General features: G+C 33.2%; 2 protein-coding genes and 1 pseudogene across 2 annotated transcripts; 2 read left to right on the top strand and 1 right to left on the bottom strand.

Moving 5' to 3' along the window:
- The first annotated feature begins 3,330 nt into the window (after window positions 1-3,330).
- On the top strand, window positions 3,331-4,264 carry LOC128172120 (myb/SANT-like DNA-binding domain-containing protein 4; annotated as a pseudogene).
- A 252-nt stretch (window positions 4,265-4,516) lies between these two features.
- Window positions 4,517-5,640, bottom strand: LOC128191668 (putative nuclease HARBI1). The gene has a single exon (XM_052863856.1). The coding sequence runs from the start codon at window positions 5,603-5,605 to the stop codon at window positions 4,517-4,519; it is 1,089 nt and encodes a 362-aa protein (XP_052719816.1). The 5' UTR covers window positions 5,606-5,640.
- A 3,243-nt stretch (window positions 5,641-8,883) lies between these two features.
- Window positions 8,884-19,954, top strand: LOC128163137 (GLIPR1-like protein 1). Its single transcript, XM_052826652.1, has 10 exons — window positions 8,884-8,933; window positions 11,911-11,962; window positions 15,281-15,342; window positions 15,559-15,702; window positions 17,511-17,655; window positions 17,762-17,865; window positions 18,041-18,156; window positions 18,237-18,403; window positions 19,298-19,513; window positions 19,788-19,954. Exons 1-10 carry the CDS (start codon window positions 8,901-8,903, stop codon window positions 19,790-19,792), a joined length of 1,044 nt encoding a protein of 347 aa, XP_052682612.1. The 5' UTR covers window positions 8,884-8,900; the 3' UTR covers window positions 19,793-19,954.
- The last annotated feature ends 49 nt before the right edge of the window (window positions 19,955-20,003 follow it).

Raw genomic sequence — 20,003 nt, 5'->3', positions numbered from 1 at the left:
AAATGAAGCTGATTTGCACTAAAAGGTGATGCATACCCCTCCCCAGTCGATTCTCGCTGTTGCTACCTGCCCATATCTGAAATATAGGAACGTTCTAACAATTTTGTAGAGTTCATTCAATAACAATATAGATTTATTCTCATGCGTTTCAACACGTTCATCACGAACCGATGTTTTCTAGCGACGGGGCTTGATGATGGCGTTCCCTTTTACGATCATGGTGGAAGAAAATCACGATTTGAGCTATAATAAAATGCGATTTGTTGCGATTGGTAACGACTAAGTACGATCTGATACGATGATATGATGATAACGAATAATTACCAGTACTAAGTGAAAATTAATCGTGTTGATCGTAGAAGATTTTTTGACAGTCCAACAATTTTCTACGATTAACATGATTGCCACGACAGTCCTTAAGATCTGGCGAGATTTGGCTTGATTACCATGATCTCTACGATCAAGACTGCGATTTCAATCGTGAATCGTCGTAATGGGAAAATAAGAATATCAATCAAATTCTAGTAACATGTTACAACCAGAATTATATCATCAATGTGAAAATGTAAGTACATGTATATATCAAATATGCTACGTTCGTACGAACGAACCAGAATGCGATTGAAACCACGGTCTTATTAGTACAGTAATCGTAGAAATCGCATCAATTTTTTGCGCGTCATATTGTGCCAAAGGCAAGTTTATTTTACGCGACATAAATGAATTTGTTTAACCATTCAATCATCAATTTTTATACTTCATCTAACCCTTGCATTAACCAAAGAAAAGTAACCTAATAAACCAAAGCTATACTGTTATATCTCAGTATATTTGTATGATTATGTTTGATTCTGGAAATTTAGATTCCGTTATACTCGTTTAAAACTATTGATGCCCTATCTATTGTTATTTGAATTCCATTGTCTTAAAGCTCTAAATACGACCGTCATCAGTTTTTGGAGAGACTCTCTGGTAGGGCTACGGACCAAGCTCCCCTCTCTCCCTTTATCGGCCATTAGTAAGGTAAAATATCATTTCTCCTTAAGTTTTAAACGGAATCAAACACCGTTATTTATGTTCAATATTTCATTTTGATTTATAGATTCGTAAATGCGCTTTACCTTTGTTATTTTGTGATTCAGAGGAAAACAACTGATAAGAACGAAATTAGGTTGGTGTTTGAAAGACGTTTCTGGCAACGTTCAAATGCAAATTGGATCTAAAAAAAAATAAATGCTTGAAATCATACAAAAAAAAATCTTTTTAGAATCTTTTTATATAGTGAATAAATAAACCGCAAAGATATATTTTCTATGTTTGTTCATATTGATGTGAATTCGAACGAAGATGCCGTATCGAAAAAAAAAATGTAACAGCTTCACCAGACCATGTGAATTACATTCTTACAAATACGAATATGAAAAGAAACGATTTTAAAAAAAAAAAATTGTTAAAATTAAACAACATATCGAGTTGCCAAATATACATCTTATGATACAAAGTTGCTTTTAATTTATTTTGGAAAACGTTGAGTGCTTATCACAGCATTTGAAATACTAGAAATATTGGTCACGTGTTCGAGATCACATGACGTCAAGGAAATCCATTGGTTGATTTTCGTCTGGGGCCGTCAGGCGATGATCTTAAGGACGGGCCTCTCTGAAAGTGATTGACAATTGATATGAACCCTTTAACCTTCTGTTTATGAAAAGATTTGATCGTAAAAGTCCGTCAGCGATATAAAATAAGTAAATGGTTGATACAACAATACCTTTCCGTACAGATCCAATGTTCCGGCATCATACAACATTTTTTGAATTTCCAAAGAATCTCTTATCTTAGCGTAATTTGCTTGAGATCGTCAGTCCTGTAAAAAGGATATCATTAGAATTGTGAGAGAGAGAGAGAGAGAGAGAGAGAGAGAGAGAGAGAGAGAGAGAGAGAGAGAGAGAGCCTTGTTTACTTTGTGTCCAAGAGCCTGTGAGTTTTGTTCCAAAAATAGCTTTTTTTTTTGTTCCAAACAAAGAGCTTTTTTGCGTTTGAAATATTATCAACACAGGTAATATCATGAGTGAAGGTCTTGAGTAAATAAAGCTTCCTACTTTTCAGAGGTAGAGATAACAATTGTATTTAATAACGATAGTTAGCCATAGTACAACGTTTGTCAGGAACTGAATTTTGAACATAAGTGGGTGTGAGATTTTTATCAGTCTTAAACATTGTGTTGAGTTTAGCAATTTTATGTCCTAAATTGTCCAGCTCTTCCCGTGTTTGGACCTTAAAGGAACGAGGTTCAAGTACCGGTTCGTCCAGGTCTGGAAAAGCTGTATTGTTGCCAAAATCTGACTTGCCCTGGGCTGGGTTTCACAAAAGTATCATAAGATTTGTCATAAGAAAGATCTTAAGATTGTCATAAGATCTGACTTATGACAATCATAAGATCTATCATTTGCATTTCACAAAACAATCTTAAGTGTTATAAATCTTAAGATATGTTTATACTTGTATATACTTTTTAAACATATACAACTTTTAATGCGATACGTTAAAAAAGATATGCTCACACTGGGATTATTTTCATTTCATTAAATATTTATCTATTATTATTTTGGTTTTTAAAACATATTCAACTTATCTAAACAATTTTCATATGTTTTACCTTAAGTTTTTAAAAATATACTTAATTGCATTTATTGCTGTATTCATAAGACAATAGTGGGGTTTTTTTGGAAGTAAGGGAATTGTTGTCTTGCTATACTAGTATACAATGTACGCATGTGGAATACAATTTTGAAAAAAAATAATTGAAATATAAAATTTTAACAGAAAATAAGAGAAATAAAATATATAAGGAATAAGGAATCATTCTTTGAGTATTATGAGGTGATAATTTTGGTCGGGGCGTGATCAAATCCAATAAAGCCCGAAGGGCTTTATGATGGATTTGATCACGCCCCGACCGAAATTATTACCCCATAATATTTAAAGAATGATTGCTTATTACTTATATTAATATAATTTTAGGCCAAAGTACGATTAAATATTTAAATATAAATAAACAAACCTCGCTGGCGCCTCAATTTGGCGTCATTTGTATTATGAGTTATATAGTACAAAATCGATACGTAGTGTTATCACAGGCAAAGGCACTGAATAATGTAAATATATTGTAATCATATCATTACAAGTAATGTGATCCGCCCCTGCCTTTGTGTCTATTCAAGAAAAAAACCAAAGCATGATGTTTGAATGCACTCAGTTGTGACCAGTAAGCGGGTAGGAAATCGAAAGTCCGTGCGGTTAGAAAAACGACATTAAGTGAGCTCGGGGATGGCAAAGAGGTGTCCAAATTTTTCGGCTGCAGAAATATCTGTTTTAACAGATGGAGTTGAAAGTAAGAAAGATATTCTTTTTTCAAAACAAAACTCCACTGTCTCAAATGCTTTAAAGCGAGATGCATGGAAAGAAGTGGCATTAAAAGTTAATGCAGTAAATACAACAGGGTACGTCAGGACGGGGGAAGAAATGAAGAAGAAGTGGATTTGCTTGAGCAGTGAAAGTAGGAAAAAACTAGCCTTGAATAGGAGAGAGCAGAGAAAGACTGGAGGGGGTGTTTGCCATCAGAGGCTACACTACGACCCATAGACGAGAAGATAGAGGGAATTATCGGAGAAACTTCCATATCCGGAGTTGAAGGTGGCATTGATGTCCTAGACTCTTCTACGACCACGGATGCATTATTAGCACCTCCAAGCAACATGACAGATGCCTCAATAGGTACAAAATGTAATTACATGGTTTTTTTGTGCACTAAGTTATTTTTAAACACGCATCTTTTACGTGGAATATCCACTATAATTTTATATTCTAAATACTTAACAAGTTAAATTAATATTTACATTGTTTTGCATTGTATATAGAAAGATTTATCTATAATTTTTTTTTTTTACAGAATGCCAACCTTCCGTTGAAAACTCGCGTTTAAGCAGAAAGGGCACAAAAAGAACCGTTAGTACTAGTGAATCGCAGCAAAGGGATGACCTCATGACGAGACTTGTGACAGCAAAAGAGGAAAGGCTGAGTAATGAGAAAAGAGGAAAGAAGACTTGACACCGAGGAGAAGCGTCTCAAGATTGTGGACCGGCGTCTTGCGGTTGCTGAGCAACAGCTTCAGATACAGCGTGAGCAGCACTCGCTTCACCTGTGTCAACTCGGAATAGTAAATAATGCCACCCTCAATGTGCCTTTGACTGAAAATGAGTAATAAATTGAAAATATGTGTTTGATTCATTTTATATCTTGTTCATTAAGCATCCCTTAATAAGAATAATAAATATACATGAATACACATTTCAAACCAATTAGTCCAATTAGTGAACAAACTTGTTTGTTACATGTTCAATTTTAAAGCGGAATAAGGAATCATACACAATAATGTCTTCATGGTTTTAGGAAAAAATTCACTGAAATTACACGAATTCTTTCTCCGAACTAAGGTCCTAAAATCGAGTATGGATCAGTCTTCGACGAACCTCCATCCCATCGTAATTTGGGCCTTGATACACATAGTTGTCTGGCGGAATAAATCGATTTCCCCGGGGGTTCTGTGGGCGTGGTGCTGGTACATGGTTATTAATACACATATGTAAAACCGCACAAGCTGTAATGATTCGGCATGCTCTTGACGGATGAAAGAGAAGTGTTCCCCCGAATGGTCGATGCAACGAAAACGCATCTTTAGAACCCCGAAACTTCTTTCAATTGGATTTCTCGTCCTGGCATGGGCCTCGTTATACGCTTCTTCATGGGGGTTACTTGGGTTTAAGACAGGGGTCAACAAATATTTTTTCAAGGGGTATGCACTGTCTCCAAGTAACCACCCTCTATTCATGCCACCACTCTCAAATAAATCACATAGCGTAGAATTTGTCCACACAAAAGCATCGTGTGATGAACCAGGCCATCTAGCAACTAAGTTGGTGAATTTCAAACTTGCATCACAAACTGCCATAACGTTTATAGAGTGAAAATTTTTTCGGTTGACAAAGAGATGTTCGTCATCTTTTGGAGCTTTTATAGGAATGTGAGTTCCATCTATGGCACCAATGACATTAGGGAAATTGGATATGCGGGAAAAGCCCAGTATGGTGTCATTTATGCTTCTGTCATCGCGTGGAAATCTTACATAATTTGGGCTTAAAGTTACAAGTGCTGATGTTACAGTATTTACAATTCTTGACACACTAGCTTTGCTTATACCATGGACATCCCCGTTAACAGCCTGGAAGTTCCCACTGGCATAAAATCTGAGTGCCACCATGACTTGCAGGGATAGGGGTATGGCATGGGACCTACCGGTCAGGTGTTCCAGATGGACCCTGAGCTCCCCACATAAATCTAGTATCAGAAAACGCGGTAGTCGAAACTTATCTATGATATCTACGTCGTCCATATAGTCCAAGGGATTATTTCTATCTCTAAACACCCGTTCTCTTCTTAATTGTCTTCTGTTTTGAATCAAAACAAAGGCCGCCGCCATGTTAAGTTTGGACTTATGACATGTATATGGTTGTCTTAAGATTAAGACGGATCTTATGATAATCATAAGATATGACAGTTTTGTGAAACAGCAGTGATGAAAACTTATGACAAAGTCTGGTCTTAAGACAGATCTTAGTCATAAGATTGTTTTGTGAAACGGGCCCCAGACTGATCTTTTGAACTTTGTTATAGAAGAAGTTGGCAAGGGTCTGATCACTGGTACCCGATAATAAGGGAGTGCCTGCATTTTAATTTAAGATACTGTTTACTACGCTAAACATCTCTTTACTGTCTGCCGTTGTCAGCTTTTCCTGACAGTAGCGGGATTTTGCTGAGTTGACCATGTGCACTACAGCTTGGGTCTGCTTTTAAAGCATCCATCTATTCACCTCTAGGCCTGAGTTCTTGGCTTTACCTTCCATCTATCTTTTCCGTTGTCTTGCTGTATGGATGGAGTCATTGTACCACGGTTTAAGGGAATCGCCTTTGATTCTGATGGTTTGAAAGGATGCAATGATACTCTGGAGTCAAAATCTTAAAGCCGATCCCCTTTGTGATGGAAGACAGTGGTGTTCTTCTAGCTGATGTGCAAATATTTCTGCAAAGATGTGCTTCATTGGCATTGCTTGCCGAGTTTTGTTTTGCGTAGATGATGAACTATAAAGTAGAATTTGCAATTGACAACATAGTGATCTGATATGCTTAAATCAGTCACAGAGAACAACTTTATGGATACAAAGGGTCATCAAAAGGTCCATAGCAAAAATTTTACAGTTAAGGTTTAAAGACAACTTTCTAGAAATCCAGTAACAAGTAGGGATCTATTATGTCGAAACAGGCAATCGAAAATCAGAATATTTTCTACAAACAAAGAAAAAAAGACATGATACCTCTTTTTTTCACAAGAACAAATATGGCTATCTATGATATTGCGTCTAAATAAATCATAAGTAAATTGCGCCTTAACTTAATGTTAATTATATAAATATAACGTTTACAAAATCAATACATTCATAAAATATAAACTGCGCAATCATGGCTTCAAGTTCTTCTAATTTCTTAAAAGCAAATTGTTACGTACGAGTTACAAATTGAAATGATTACTAAAGGGATAAGGAAAAACAGGATTGTTCAAACAACTATCCCAAGAAATATTACCGTATTTATCAAGTTCTTTTTCTATATTTCTTATGCTTGACGAAGCATTGTAATCCAGTAAAATTATATCCGTCTTCAGTTTTAATCTTTTGATGGTTTCTTATTTGCGTTCTTTTTTGGGGGTATTTTAATCGGTACAACCCGACTTTGACGTTTGACGTCAATAATATTATTTGTACACGCCAAATAATAGCTGCAATAATGTTGCCTTTTTCGATTTTTTTTATCTAAAAAAGAGAGAGGGATACATTATTTTAGTTAGCCAAACAATAAATGTTTTAATTACCTCATATTTCATGCATATATAGGAATAAAATACAGGACCGTTAAATTCTCAGGAAAATAACTGATAACTCTATTCAATTATAACATCCATTATTTTGATAAGATTTGTGCTAAATGGGAAGCTATAAAATTTAAAAGTCTCTACTTATATTAATGTGTTTTCTCTAGTTAATACATTTCTTCATATTTTATTGGCGGTTCGTTGAAAAATATAGCTTTTAAAAATCAAGTTAAGCATCCTGCCATCTTTTGAAATGCGTAATTATTTTTAAAAAAATAAGGGGACTGCTGATCATGCAATTTGTTTACGAACTTTAACTTACGCAAGATAAAATAAACTACGCAATTTTTTTTTCGAATTTGATAGAAATATTGGTATATAACTACATGTAGAAAGACAAGAAAGCAAACCATTTTCAGAACCTGGGTGTATGAGAAGGTAAGACGGTATTTTTTTCTTTTCTTTTTATTAAATACTATTAATCTATATCAATGGCTAAATCATTTGGGGTTTTTTTAAAACAGAAATACGATTGTGATGTACTTAATATAATGTGGTACATATTTGTTTTTAAAGTACTTTTAAAAGCTGAGTTAATTTGACCGATGTATGATTTGGCGAATTTGGGATGTTTTGGTATGTCATTTATTTTGACGAATCTCCTTATTTATTTTTTTTATATCGACGATATTAATGTACGATGGTATAAAATTATTTATAAAATTATTGGACCCAAAATTATATAATAAATTTGGATTTATTTAAAAGTTCGTTGTAACTTACTTTAAAAAAAAATACGCGCTTTGAAAAAAAAAACCTGTTCAATTTTGGACAACATCACGTATTCGGTGTAACACTGCTTATTGTAGAAATGTAATATGACACAACACCATTATTATCTTCTTCATTTTACAATATGATAATAGTGATCTGTCATATTTCAATTTTACAATAAGCAGTATAACACCGTTAATGACACATTGCTTTATGAAGGTACATCAACATCTTTTAATATAGGGACACTTAATGCGCTTTGAAAACAAATATGTATAAATCAAAAATTTTGCATATCGGATTTTAATTTTATTCAGTTGATAGTATGATGGTTAAACACTTATGAATTAGATTTACCGTCTTTAAGAACGGGGAGATGGCAACCAGATATACAGTTCAATTAGCTCTGCTGTTAAAATATTGAGAAAAAAAACCGAACTGGCCAAACAATGGTTTCTCCCACGGTATGTTAAATGTAATTGTGTCTAAATCAAAATCCACTTTTCAGACGCAAACCAAATAAATCACTTCACAATCACAAAAAGGTCGTATTGAGTTTATATCTATAGACAAATACAGAACTAACTTTTATTTATTTTTTCTCATCATGGTTGTTTAATAAGCACATGAAATTAAAACCATTTGAAACATGTTATACATTGATCATTTTCGGTTTTGGCATTGTCCATTGTTTTGTATCAATTTAAAGATCCTTTTGAAGGATTAACTTTGAGTTTCTAAGCTAAGCGATGTTGTTTATGTCAGTTTTAAATAATGTGTGAATTGTGAACTATGTGAGCTTATGAGAAAACTATGTAATTAATCGAGAAATTGTTATCAAGTTATCTGTTTAATGTATCCAATTGAGCTAAACAATGGTATAATAATCATTCATTGTACATGAATATAAAAGAATGAAGTATTTCGATTAAACCTTAAACATTTCTTTTCAAAGAGTGTTAATATCGACGATATCAACGCACTTTTAAATATTTTTTTCAAAGTATTGGTACCAAATTTAACGCACTTTGAAAAAAAATTAATCAAAATGAGTTCTAACATAGCACCAAGTTGAGGAGAACAAAATATATTTATTTTTTTTTGTTTATTTAATTACCAGATATCCAACTATATTTGCACCATGTTGAGGACAACAACCTTTCTGCCTTGTGTGGTATGTTGTGAATATTTACTCGCTTTATTTTGATTTTGCTTGTATTTACATGTATATATGAATTTCAACATTAATTAATAATCTAAAATAAGAGTTACTAATTCATAATTGCATCTTTTAATTTTTAAAGTAAGACATTTTACAGTAACCAGTATCCAATTCTGTGTGTTTGCAATTCAAACACATATTAATATAATCTCACAACGCATTGCCATTTGTCGCTAAAAATTTGCAAATTTGTTTCTTCGCGCTCAGAATTTAGGCGTTACCGGTCATTGAGATTTTAATTTTTTAACAAATTGCATTCTTATGTTTTCTTAAATCAATACATATCAATACATCTATATGCTGTCGATAATTTTTTACTGTATGTTTTTTTAATGTTTCGTAATTTCTTTATTCCTTGGTGAACTATTATATATGTATACTAGTACTTACCAACAGTCGGGGAAATATAATTTTAACCTCTATTTTATTTATTTGACTTTTACTAACCCAAGGCGAATGCACTTCATTGAAATTCTCAATCTTTGAAAATGTTTCCCATGATGAGGCATGCTAATTGCTTGCCCCAGTTTTTGGACACACACAGTTCCTTGTTTTCAGTTGGCTCGGCGGTAGTCAATATATCCACCTGGCATGTAAATCATTATTTCTCTTAGATTTTCAATACCTTGTTTATGTTTATTAAGTTGTTTAAGCTCAGAAATTTAATAGCATTGAAAGTTTTCATTTATTCAAATATTTCCGTATATTTCTATACAAAACTCCTTTTTCCTGGATGTTTAAGGAGGGTGTATGGTACACAAATTAGCCAACAGATCTACCTTAATTTTTTTTTTTATGATTTTGAAAGATAAAAACTACATGTAATAATTAATTTAAGAAGTATTTTATTCAAGTATATAAATACATTGAAATGGATTGAACAGCAGGCACAATGCTTATTTATGTTCTCTCCGGTAGTCAAGGTATAATATGAGTAATTATATAATTTTATATTAGATATATATACATATATATTGCAATGGAATTTTGTATAATAGATTAATATTATAAATAGCATTGGAAGGAGGTACAGTGCAAAAAATAAACAAAACAAATAGCTTATGATAGGAAAATGAAAATAAAAAAATAGAAAAATAATGGTTAATTGCTAAGGTTGAAAATAAAAAAGTATATGTAGTGTAGGGAAAATATGAGAAAGAAAAGAAAAAACATGTAATAAAAACAAACTACATGTACGAGGGTTGTCCCAAAATAATGTAGACAGGACACAAAATTTATAATCTGTTCACTGCAGTTTCAATGGACTTCTACGTTTTCTTCAATGACCCTTTGGCAAACAATGCTGAAAAGTTCAAATCTATACTTTATTTATTTCTCTCGAGAAAATGAATATTTAGTAACAACAAGTTTTGTTAGGCGGCGCAATGTGCGACGTCGAAAATTTCCAGTTTTACGTTGTTGCTAAACCCTCCACATCCTTTACGATAACATTTACGTTTTATTTCCGAGAACGTCTTAGAAAATATATCTTTGAACATGTACCCTGAGTGCACATTCAACATAAATTTTTCTATTTTTTTTTTTTTAAATATTTTCTAGGTACAAACGATCTGTCGGCCCCAAACTTGCCCTAGCGCTGTATTACTTGTTGTCTAACGTCCGTCTTGCCGAAATGTGTCGTTCAACATTTTGACGTCCATTAATATCGTTCGGAGTTTCTTTTTTCCACTTATTGTCATCATACTTGTTCAAATATTTTCAATGTTGTTTAACTACTTATTCACAAAACGCATTTCTCATCGATTTCGTTAATTTCATTTACTTCCAAAGCCGCTTAGGATTTATTTCATGGTCTTTACAAAATTTTATCAGTTACTGCTGCGCCGCCTTAAACGCTGACATCGTCATTTTATTACGAGTTAACTTTTCAACTTGTCACAAAATGCGCTATAAGATATTTAAAAGATTTGCTATAGTCAAAACATTTTCTGAGTAAATAATAGAATTATTATCAAATATCAATGTATGTTTTATTTGAATTTTTTCATTCAAAAAGTACTTTTCCTCGCAATTTTCATTTCATTATGTTAATTTTAACTTTTTGTTTTTGACATTGCGCCACATGTCGAATTTCTGATCTAACATGCTTTCATTTCACTAATTTAATCTCAAACAATATTTGATTTTAAAACATAATTTGAATGCTAATTTCTTAAACCCTTTGTGGCACAAATTTCATATACCTTTGTCTTCGATCAACTGAATAACGCCACTTGTCTACGCTATTTTGGGACAACCCTCATATTTATAATAATGAAAATTTTCACTTAGTTTAGCCTCAAGTTTAAGAAGGCTGGACGGTTGTCGCTAATTTTAGACTAAACGAATTTTCTTGACAAAGAAGATTGCTTATCAGAATCTGCCAAATTTAAAGCATACATTTATGGAATTTTCTCTACATAATAATAGTTTACAGCTATCAAAATCATATCTATATCTATAACTTTGTTATGGGTAATTTTTCGACTACCGACAATATTTCCCGATATCTATGTATCGAACTCTTCTTGTTAAGGAGACCAATAAAGTCTAAAATTGCTCACGACCACCCAACCCTCTTCATTCGTCTAAAATCAGACTATTTTGGCTCTCATGCCTTTTGATTCGTTTTTACCACAAGACACGTGAATAAACCGAATAATTTCGCTTTAATTGTCTTAATCTCGATTTATATAAATGTCCGACGGTCAATATAATTATGTATTACCTGTATATACTTTATTAGTGAAGAACATGAAGAAAAAATATGACGGATTGTACCATCACATGCATGTTTGTTACAGCATATTGATTAAGGATATTTTGTTATAAATAAGACTGCATGGAATTCTTATTTTTTTCTATTTAGTTATTTTTGTTTGTAGAATATGAACAAATCAAATTACATGCGGTAATACGATCTTTACAGGTGTGTTTGTTGTTATTATTTGGAACAATTGGAATTCATTGTTTTCCAAGAGGTAAGAAAATATGGGGCGCCGTTTTAATATTTTTGAGGTATTTTCTGATATCAGAAAATGATTTTTTGATATCAAGAATTCGAATTTCTGATATCAGGAAATGATTTTTTGATATCAGAAATTCGAATTCTTGATATCAGAAAATACGATCCATTTTCTGATATCAAAAATCGATTTTCTGATATCAAAAAATCATTTTCTGATATCAGAAATTCGATTTTTTGATATCTGAAAATGATTTTTTGATATCAGAAATTGAAACTGATTATTTGATATCAAGAATTATATTTTCTGATATCAGAAATTCAAAGAAAATGGCGAATAAATTTCACCTATTTAATGAATACTCCCTTGACCCAAAATTAAATTGCCGAACTACAGAGCCGGATTTGCATTAAAATATTTGTTGTCTTTTATTTATTTTAATGTAAAATTTAATAAGTGTTCTTGATAATTCTGGTCTTATGTATTGAAAGCGCTAACTGGACGCCTGTATAACTCTTTATATTATGCGAGGCCATCATTTTTCAATATTCACAGCAAATCGCAAAGAAAGCAGTGTTGATCATTGTATATGTGGCAAAACTTGCCAGAATGAAACCAGGTTTAAAATAAGGCATTCATTATCATTCTTAAGAGACATCTACAGGCTTGAAACACATTTTCTTACAAATTACAAAAGTTGCGTTACAGGGAGCATTCATTAAGTTGATAGTAATTTTATGTAAGTCTTATTTTCTGATATCAAAAAATAGATTTTCTGATATCAGAAAATGTAAATGATTTTTTGATATCAAAAAATGATTTTGTGATATCAAGAATTCGATTTTTTTATATCAAAAAATGATTTTGTGATATCAAGAATTCAATTTTTTTATATCAAAAAATCAACTTTAATTCTTGATATCAAAAAATCTATTTTGTGATATCAGAAAATCATTTTTTGATATCAAGAATTCGAATTTGTGTGATTTTCTGATATCACAAAATAGATTTTTTGATATCAAGAATTAATTTTTGATATCAAGAATTATTTTTTGATATCAAAAATTCGAATTATTGATATCAAATATTTATTTTTTGATATCAGAAAATACCTCAAAAATATTAAAACGGCGCCTCATAAGAAAATGCCAAAATGGATATCTCTATATCTGGTAACATTTAAGTAATATGAAAGAGCTTTTAAACATGATGATAGTTTGACTCACCCGAATATAATAAAGTAAAATAACAGCATAGAGTCTTTAGTTAAGAAAGTTTCTCTAAAACCACATGTGCAAATGTTTAAATACAAAGTACTTGTTGTTTCACTATCACTTCTGAAATTCAGCATTGTGTGAGAACACAAGAAAGGGAAAAGAGACACGCATCATGACTTACAAATGAGATGAATTTTATGTGGGAAATCATCATCTTTGAATGTGGTGTACATGTAATCATTTCTTCAATAAAACTTGAGTATTTCTATGATGTCACATTACGGAAACGGAAAAGTGAATGGATTTTATCCGCCCGAATTTCCCGTTGGGGTACAGTTCAGCAGCCTGCTCTTTCACTGTAATTTTTAATGATGTGCATACCTTACCCCCTTCCTTCTCCAGGCTAAAATACAGTTGCTCCTTGTCCAAGTCGAACACGTGACAAGGACATGGTCTGAATGAATATTTCATTTAAAACGCGCCCAAACCACATTTTTATTCCTCTGTTGCGATTCGATATGAATTTTTTTTTTGGATAATGTGGTCTAAAGATTCTCAGAAGATTATACAAAATTCAATCTCTAAAACCGGTTATATTTTAACATCCCAAATAGGATATAAATTGGAAGTGCAAAAAAAACTAATTTTATTGTAAATAAAAACATTTTTGGGAACAAATTTTGTCATTATTCATGGGATGTATGTGTCAACTTTATATCTCTTTGTAAATCAAGCTGGCATTATAAATGTATAACAAGCAGATGTACGCATGCAGGGGGTATATCCATTAACACCCCATGGTCAAGTTACCCGGGTTGCTTGATAGTCTGTAATTTGCATTTGCGCACAACAGGGTCACCGAGTGTTGGGTGTCAAGTATGTTTTCACCATAGTTCAATTAACACGTCTAGCATTCAAATATCTTTATTTAATTATTGTCGTAATATATCATGTCAGATGTGAATATCATCTCATTACAATTTTTTCTGTTCTGGCTGCTGGACGCAAGAAAAAAACCACCATTTGCTTATTTTTTGAAATAAATCGGCATATCATTATATAAAATGTTACATTTTAATTTGTCGATTAATCCCCATGAAGTTATGTTATATATAGAAAAACTGCTTTATCAAAATTTATTACATTTCATGCAAAATAAAAAAAGATTATTCTTTTCAATTCATTTATTCACCATCCGGGATATTATATACCAAACAGGATATTGTTATTTTTTTGAGAGATTGGTCCCAACATGTTTTAAAACGTCAAAGGAGTTTCTTTGGTGAAGGAAATTACCATCATGGTAGAATTTAATATTTCAAAAAGGGAAATCAGCAACTGTGTCTAAACAACAATTATAAAGCATTAACATATAATTGAAGTTAATGTACAAATAATGCATCAACCAAACAGATGAAACACAATTTCACTCTCTGATGGTTCAGAGATAAACAGACAAAGAAGAAACGAAGAAAAAGTACACATTAACCTTTTCAATTTATTTCAATGCTTTTGTTAGAAAATGTTTCTAAAAGCAGTAATGTTTTTGTGACATTTTATTATGACTATTTATGCGCCAACGATACATTTTATTACTGGCAATATATTGAACAATATAGGGATACTACCCCAGTAACCTAAATATATAAAACACTAAGAATGGCTAACGACACGAACAATCGATCTTGTCAAAATTTCGCGACATCCAGTCGCTTCTTCAGGACAAAAGAAATGAATTATATATGTAAAAACAAAGAAAACAAAATCTAGCACTACAACTAACACCACTAAAGAAGCTTTAAAGTGCATTAGAGAGAGAGAGAGAGAGAGAGAGAGAGAGAGAGAGAGAGAGAGAGAGAGAGAGAGAGAGAGAGAGAGAGTTCAAAACATATTTTACATCGATATCTGATGTCTTATAACGATGAGATCCACAATATAAACCTAAACGTCGATATTTTGCTTCGGACAGGCCTCTTTTTAAAGATAATTGCCACATAAACTAAGAGATTCGGGTGAATTATGCAACCCATATTCATGTAGCCTTCACTCCCTTCCCTGTTTACAATGAAGTTTATGCATGATTACTTGTTAATTTGTTGTTATATGTCTTTGAAAGCGTCGGAGGGGAATGAGGAAAGGGAAAACTTAGTGCATTTTTTGCGCAGTCTCGACCTTGAGGTAAATATTTTTATAATATATGGGTATGAAAGTTTTGCACATTTTTAAAAAATTTAATAACTGGTAAATTTTTCGTCTAAGAAGAAAAATGTAGTGTTTGATATTTGCGCTTTGTTTGACATGTAGTTTATACATTACAGTTTAAAAATTTTTGATAAAAAAAAACCTATGTACCTCTGTTACGGATTACTTCATTTCTGTTGGATTTCTCTCCAGTTACCCATAGAAAATGATGATGTGAGAGACCCACAAAGCGATACACAAAAGCGACAGATCACCTCTGACCAAAAGAAATATCTTGATGCTCATAATGCAGCGAGGTCAAATGTCAACCCGACTGCAGCCAATATGAAGAAAATGGTAACGAAGTTGGATGGTCAACAATTTAACCATCACATCAACGTCATGTTTTTAAATATGATCGATTTTTCCATAAACTATTGTTTAGTAAAGAAAAAATCTATATATTTTACCTTTTAAGTTTGGGTATTTTCGTATATTTTCATATAAAGCTCTTCTTCTGAAGAAAATCAACACAGTCTAAAAATGGCCACGACCATCAAGCCCCCTTAATTACTAGTAACCACAAAGATATGCCGGGACAATTTAGTTTCTTCCTTGGCTTTCAGCACCCCTCGGGTCAAGAACCAATATTTACATCCACTTTCTATCCCTCTATTAAATTGCATTGGTTGATTTGAGTGATATTTACGCATAACACAGAAGACCCATTCACCAAATCTGGTGCGTATGAATATATTAAGTATTCTTTCAGTATTTCTCGAAGAACATGAACTGACTCTTCAAACCGGAACACGACCTGATATTATACTTACATGTATGCTGATTAATATTTCATTGATATAAATAAATTTTGACTTATTGAATTGATTTATTTCTTAGTGTACCAAAATTGAATTCATGAAATCACAGAAAGAAAAATAAAATTGTATTATTAAAATTTAAAACGAATTATCTTAACGCGCTAGCGCGCGTTATTCAATTTGTATGCACACACCGTTGCAGTTATGAGACCACATCTTTCAAAAAATAATGATTCAATGCTTAAATATCGATTTATAATATGGTTAGATATACATTGCAGTTGAACTTTCAATTCTCTCATTCGGCAATCCCCGGCCGATTTCGTAACCTACACCAGACGTACATGAATGGTGTAGGTTACGGAATCGGTCGAGGTTTGCCGAATGCTTGATCTCTGCATTGCTCAGGATCTAGAACACAGAAACGGGGTGGAAATGTTTGTTCAGCCAGGCACGTAGCATCGTTTTTGAAAGTGGGGGGGCCAGACCCATCCAAAAAATCTTGACAAGCAAAAAAAAGGAAATTTAAAGTTTTCCAAAAATCTTCAAAATCCTAATCCGTGGGGGGGGGGGGGGGGTAGACTCAGCTCAAAAAAAAAATTCTTCCCTACCAAAATTTTTTTCCCTCCAAATCATGAAATTCCCAATCCGTGAGGGGGGGGGGGGGGGGGGGGGGCGGTAACTTCAATTTGACGACTCATTTCCTAATTTTCATACCAATTTTTTACTAACTTCCAAAAAAGTGGGGGGGGCCAACTCCATTATAATTCATTTTTTTATATGTAAATTTTAAAAAATTTGCTGCTGACGACTCATTTCCTAATTTTCATACCAATTTTTTACTAACTTCCAAAAAAGTGGGGGGGCCAACTCCATTATAATTCATTTTTTTATATGTAAATTTTAAAAAATTTGCTGCTGCGAGAAAAAGTGGGGGGGGGGGGGGGCAGGCCCCCCCTGGCCCCCCCTGATGCTACGTGCCTGTCAGCTTGTTCTACTGAAATGGATCGCTGTAACAGTTTTAAACTCAAATATCCCTCGGTCCCAACGAAAAAAAAACCCCTCTAGATCGGCACATTTATGCTGTTACAAGCCCGGTGGTAATGCTAGGTGGTGTGTGCGTGGCATACAAGATAGTCTCTTATAAAGAATAGGGAATCGTTCGTTTGCCCACCCCTCTACATATACGAACACCTTTGTTGAGATTTTTAAACCATTTTAACTTAAATGAAATGAATACTAATTAACATCCTAAACTTCCTTAAATGCTTTTATCTGATTTCTCTTGTTAAAATGTCTAAGACTTAACAAGCCTATTTGATATGATTTTTCCTTTCCTCATAGAAATGGAGTGATGACCTAGCAGCCGTTGCTCAGAATTACGCAAATAAATGCATATGGGGACATAACTCCGCCAGAACTACAGAAACCAAAGCTCTGACGTCAGAGTTCAGCTACGTTGGCGAAAACTTATACGCGACATCAAGCAGTAAAAAATTATCTCATTAATAATTGATTTTGATTTTTCAACATTAAATTAAATTTGTAATACTAGACGGTGCTGGTAATATACTAATGTTATCTGTGATGTGAAGGTACTGTTGACCCAACTTATGCGGTAGAAAATTGGGACAGCGAGAAAAAGGACTACACATACAGCTCCAACACCTGCTCTGATGTGTGTGGACATTACACGCAGGTAAATACCTGTAGATTGCAAACATTTTCGTGTAATACTACCGGCACGTTCTATGCAAATCAATGACATCAATAACAAAAGTATAAAATCAAGATGGCCACATGAATGAAAGGCGTGTTTTAAAATATTCTAAATATTTACAATGTTGAAATAGACAAAATGATATGTTTTGTAGGTAGTTTGGGCTAATTCCGAATACCTGGGATGTGCAAGTAAAACTTGCCCTTCCATTTCTGGATTACCATCAAGCTACAACGGTGGAACAATTGTCGTCTGCAACTACGGAAATGGGTAAAAATTGTGACTCTGTATTGTGGGTTTTTCACTGATATCAATTGACATATATTTTTAATGACTTTAACTATTGTTAGTGGCAATTACCGAGGAGTTAGGCCGTATGTATCCGGGGCCTCGTGCAGTTCCTGTCCCGGAGGGTATACCTGTTCAGGTAATCTCTGTGTCAACGGAAGTGACACATCCTCCGGCAGCGGAAGCGGTGGATCTACAACCACTGACCCAGGAAACGAAAACATTCCCGGTGAGAAAAACTTTCATTCTTTCTCATGCAGAAACTTAAAGACAAGTGATTTCTTTCGTTAAAAAATCAAAGTTTTTCCTCCTACAATGCTCGCTACCTTCATAACCTGTATGAATTCGCGGATCTAGAGGGGTGAAAGGGGGGTTGCCCCCCCCCTTCTCGAAAAATCCTCACTTGTAAAAACTCCACAGAAAATTACGGAAAATAGGTTTTGATCTAAAAGACTTCCTAATTGGGGTGTAATTTTTTTTATTGAAGAAGATTTCCTTTGACTAATACTGATTATATCATTGTAATACTGTAATTTAGGAGGAATAAGGATGCAAATATTGATCTTGAAAGATTTAGGGGTTTCCTAAGTGTTTAACTATACATTTTTGGTAAGATTGAAATAAATATTATTGGTTTCCTCATGGGGTCAAACTTCATTGTTATAGGATTTTTCCTTTAATTAATGTTGAAATTTTCCTTGCAGTAATGTGTGAAAGAATAAATTAGAGTGCAAATATTAATCAAAAAAGAATTAAGGCTTATTTGAGTGATTTACTATACTGACTTTATAACGTTAAAATGAAAAGTATAGGTTTCCTCATGCTTTTGTAATTTTTTAATTTAATAAGATTTCCTTAAACTAATGCTGATTCTATATTATTGTAATACTGTCATTAAGGAGGAATAAGGATGCAAATACTGACCCTCCCCTGGCAAACAAAATTATCCCCTAGAACCCCCCCCCCCCCCCCCCCCTTTCGAAAGTATTGTGAATCCGCACATGTACATGAACCACAAAAGAAAGCAATTTCATTGTATAGAAACTAGAAGTATATTCATTATATTTTGCGCAGTCAGATGCAAAGTATCCTCAATATACATATAACTGTAAACCGATTCCAGACAAGGACTGCTACACCGGCGACGGGTCGTCCTATTCTGGCACCGTTAGTAAAACTGCCAGTGGGAAAACCTGCCTGACATGGTCCAATGTGTACCCCTTCCTTCCCAACAACAACCACTGCAGGAACTACTTTGCACAGTATGGTATTACTGAGCCAGTATGTTACATGCAAGCTGGAACCTATTACGTGGAGTCATGTGGAATCCCAAAATGCGGTGAGATAGTTTTACTTGAAACACATTGAATTTAATGATCATATTTAAGCATGATTTTGCGAAATTAAAAAAAAAAAGTCTTTTAATCAAAGAAACGGATTTGCAAATTTATGATATGAAATAAAAAGAAAAATTGCTCCATAAACTTTGATATTTTTGGTACGTAATCGGTGTGAAGATAGATATATTTATTTTCTTGAAACTTGTTTGATATTGTCTAAAGGATTCCATAAATGTAGATTTTATGATATTCAGTGTTCTTGTATATTTTCAGTTTAAACAAAGAGCAAGACGCACGGAAATGTCATCGAAAAATTCTGATGAAAAAGCACAAAAGTTAAATGAAATCTTTATACTTTTATAACTACATGCATCTGAAAAATAAATGATTGAAATCATGCAAAATACATCTGTAATTATTGGAAATTTCTGATATACTTATATATATTTTGAAATATAAAGATATTTTCTTTTGTGGTTCATATTGATG

The sequence above is a fragment of the Crassostrea angulata genome, chromosome 1 (assembly GCF_025612915.1).
Source record: "Crassostrea angulata isolate pt1a10 chromosome 1, ASM2561291v2, whole genome shotgun sequence".
Lineage (NCBI taxonomy): Eukaryota > Metazoa > Mollusca > Bivalvia > Ostreida > Ostreidae > Magallana > Magallana angulata.
This window is presented reverse-complemented; position numbering and strand designations above follow the sequence as displayed.

Coding starts and splice junctions, on each gene's coding strand:
- LOC128163137 (XM_052826652.1), top strand. CDS start 8,901: ATGTTGAGGACAACAACCTTTCTGCCTTGTGTG. Junction 18,157..18,236: donor GTCTGCAACTACGGAAATGG/GTAAAAATTGTG, acceptor AACTATTGTTAG/TGGCAATTACCGAGGAGTTA. Junction 18,404..19,297: donor AGGAAACGAAAACATTCCCG/GTGAGAAAAACT, acceptor AACCGATTCCAG/ACAAGGACTGCTACACCGGC.
- LOC128191668 (XM_052863856.1), bottom strand. CDS start 5,605: ATGATTATCATAAGATCCGTCTTAATCTTAAGACAACCATATACATGT.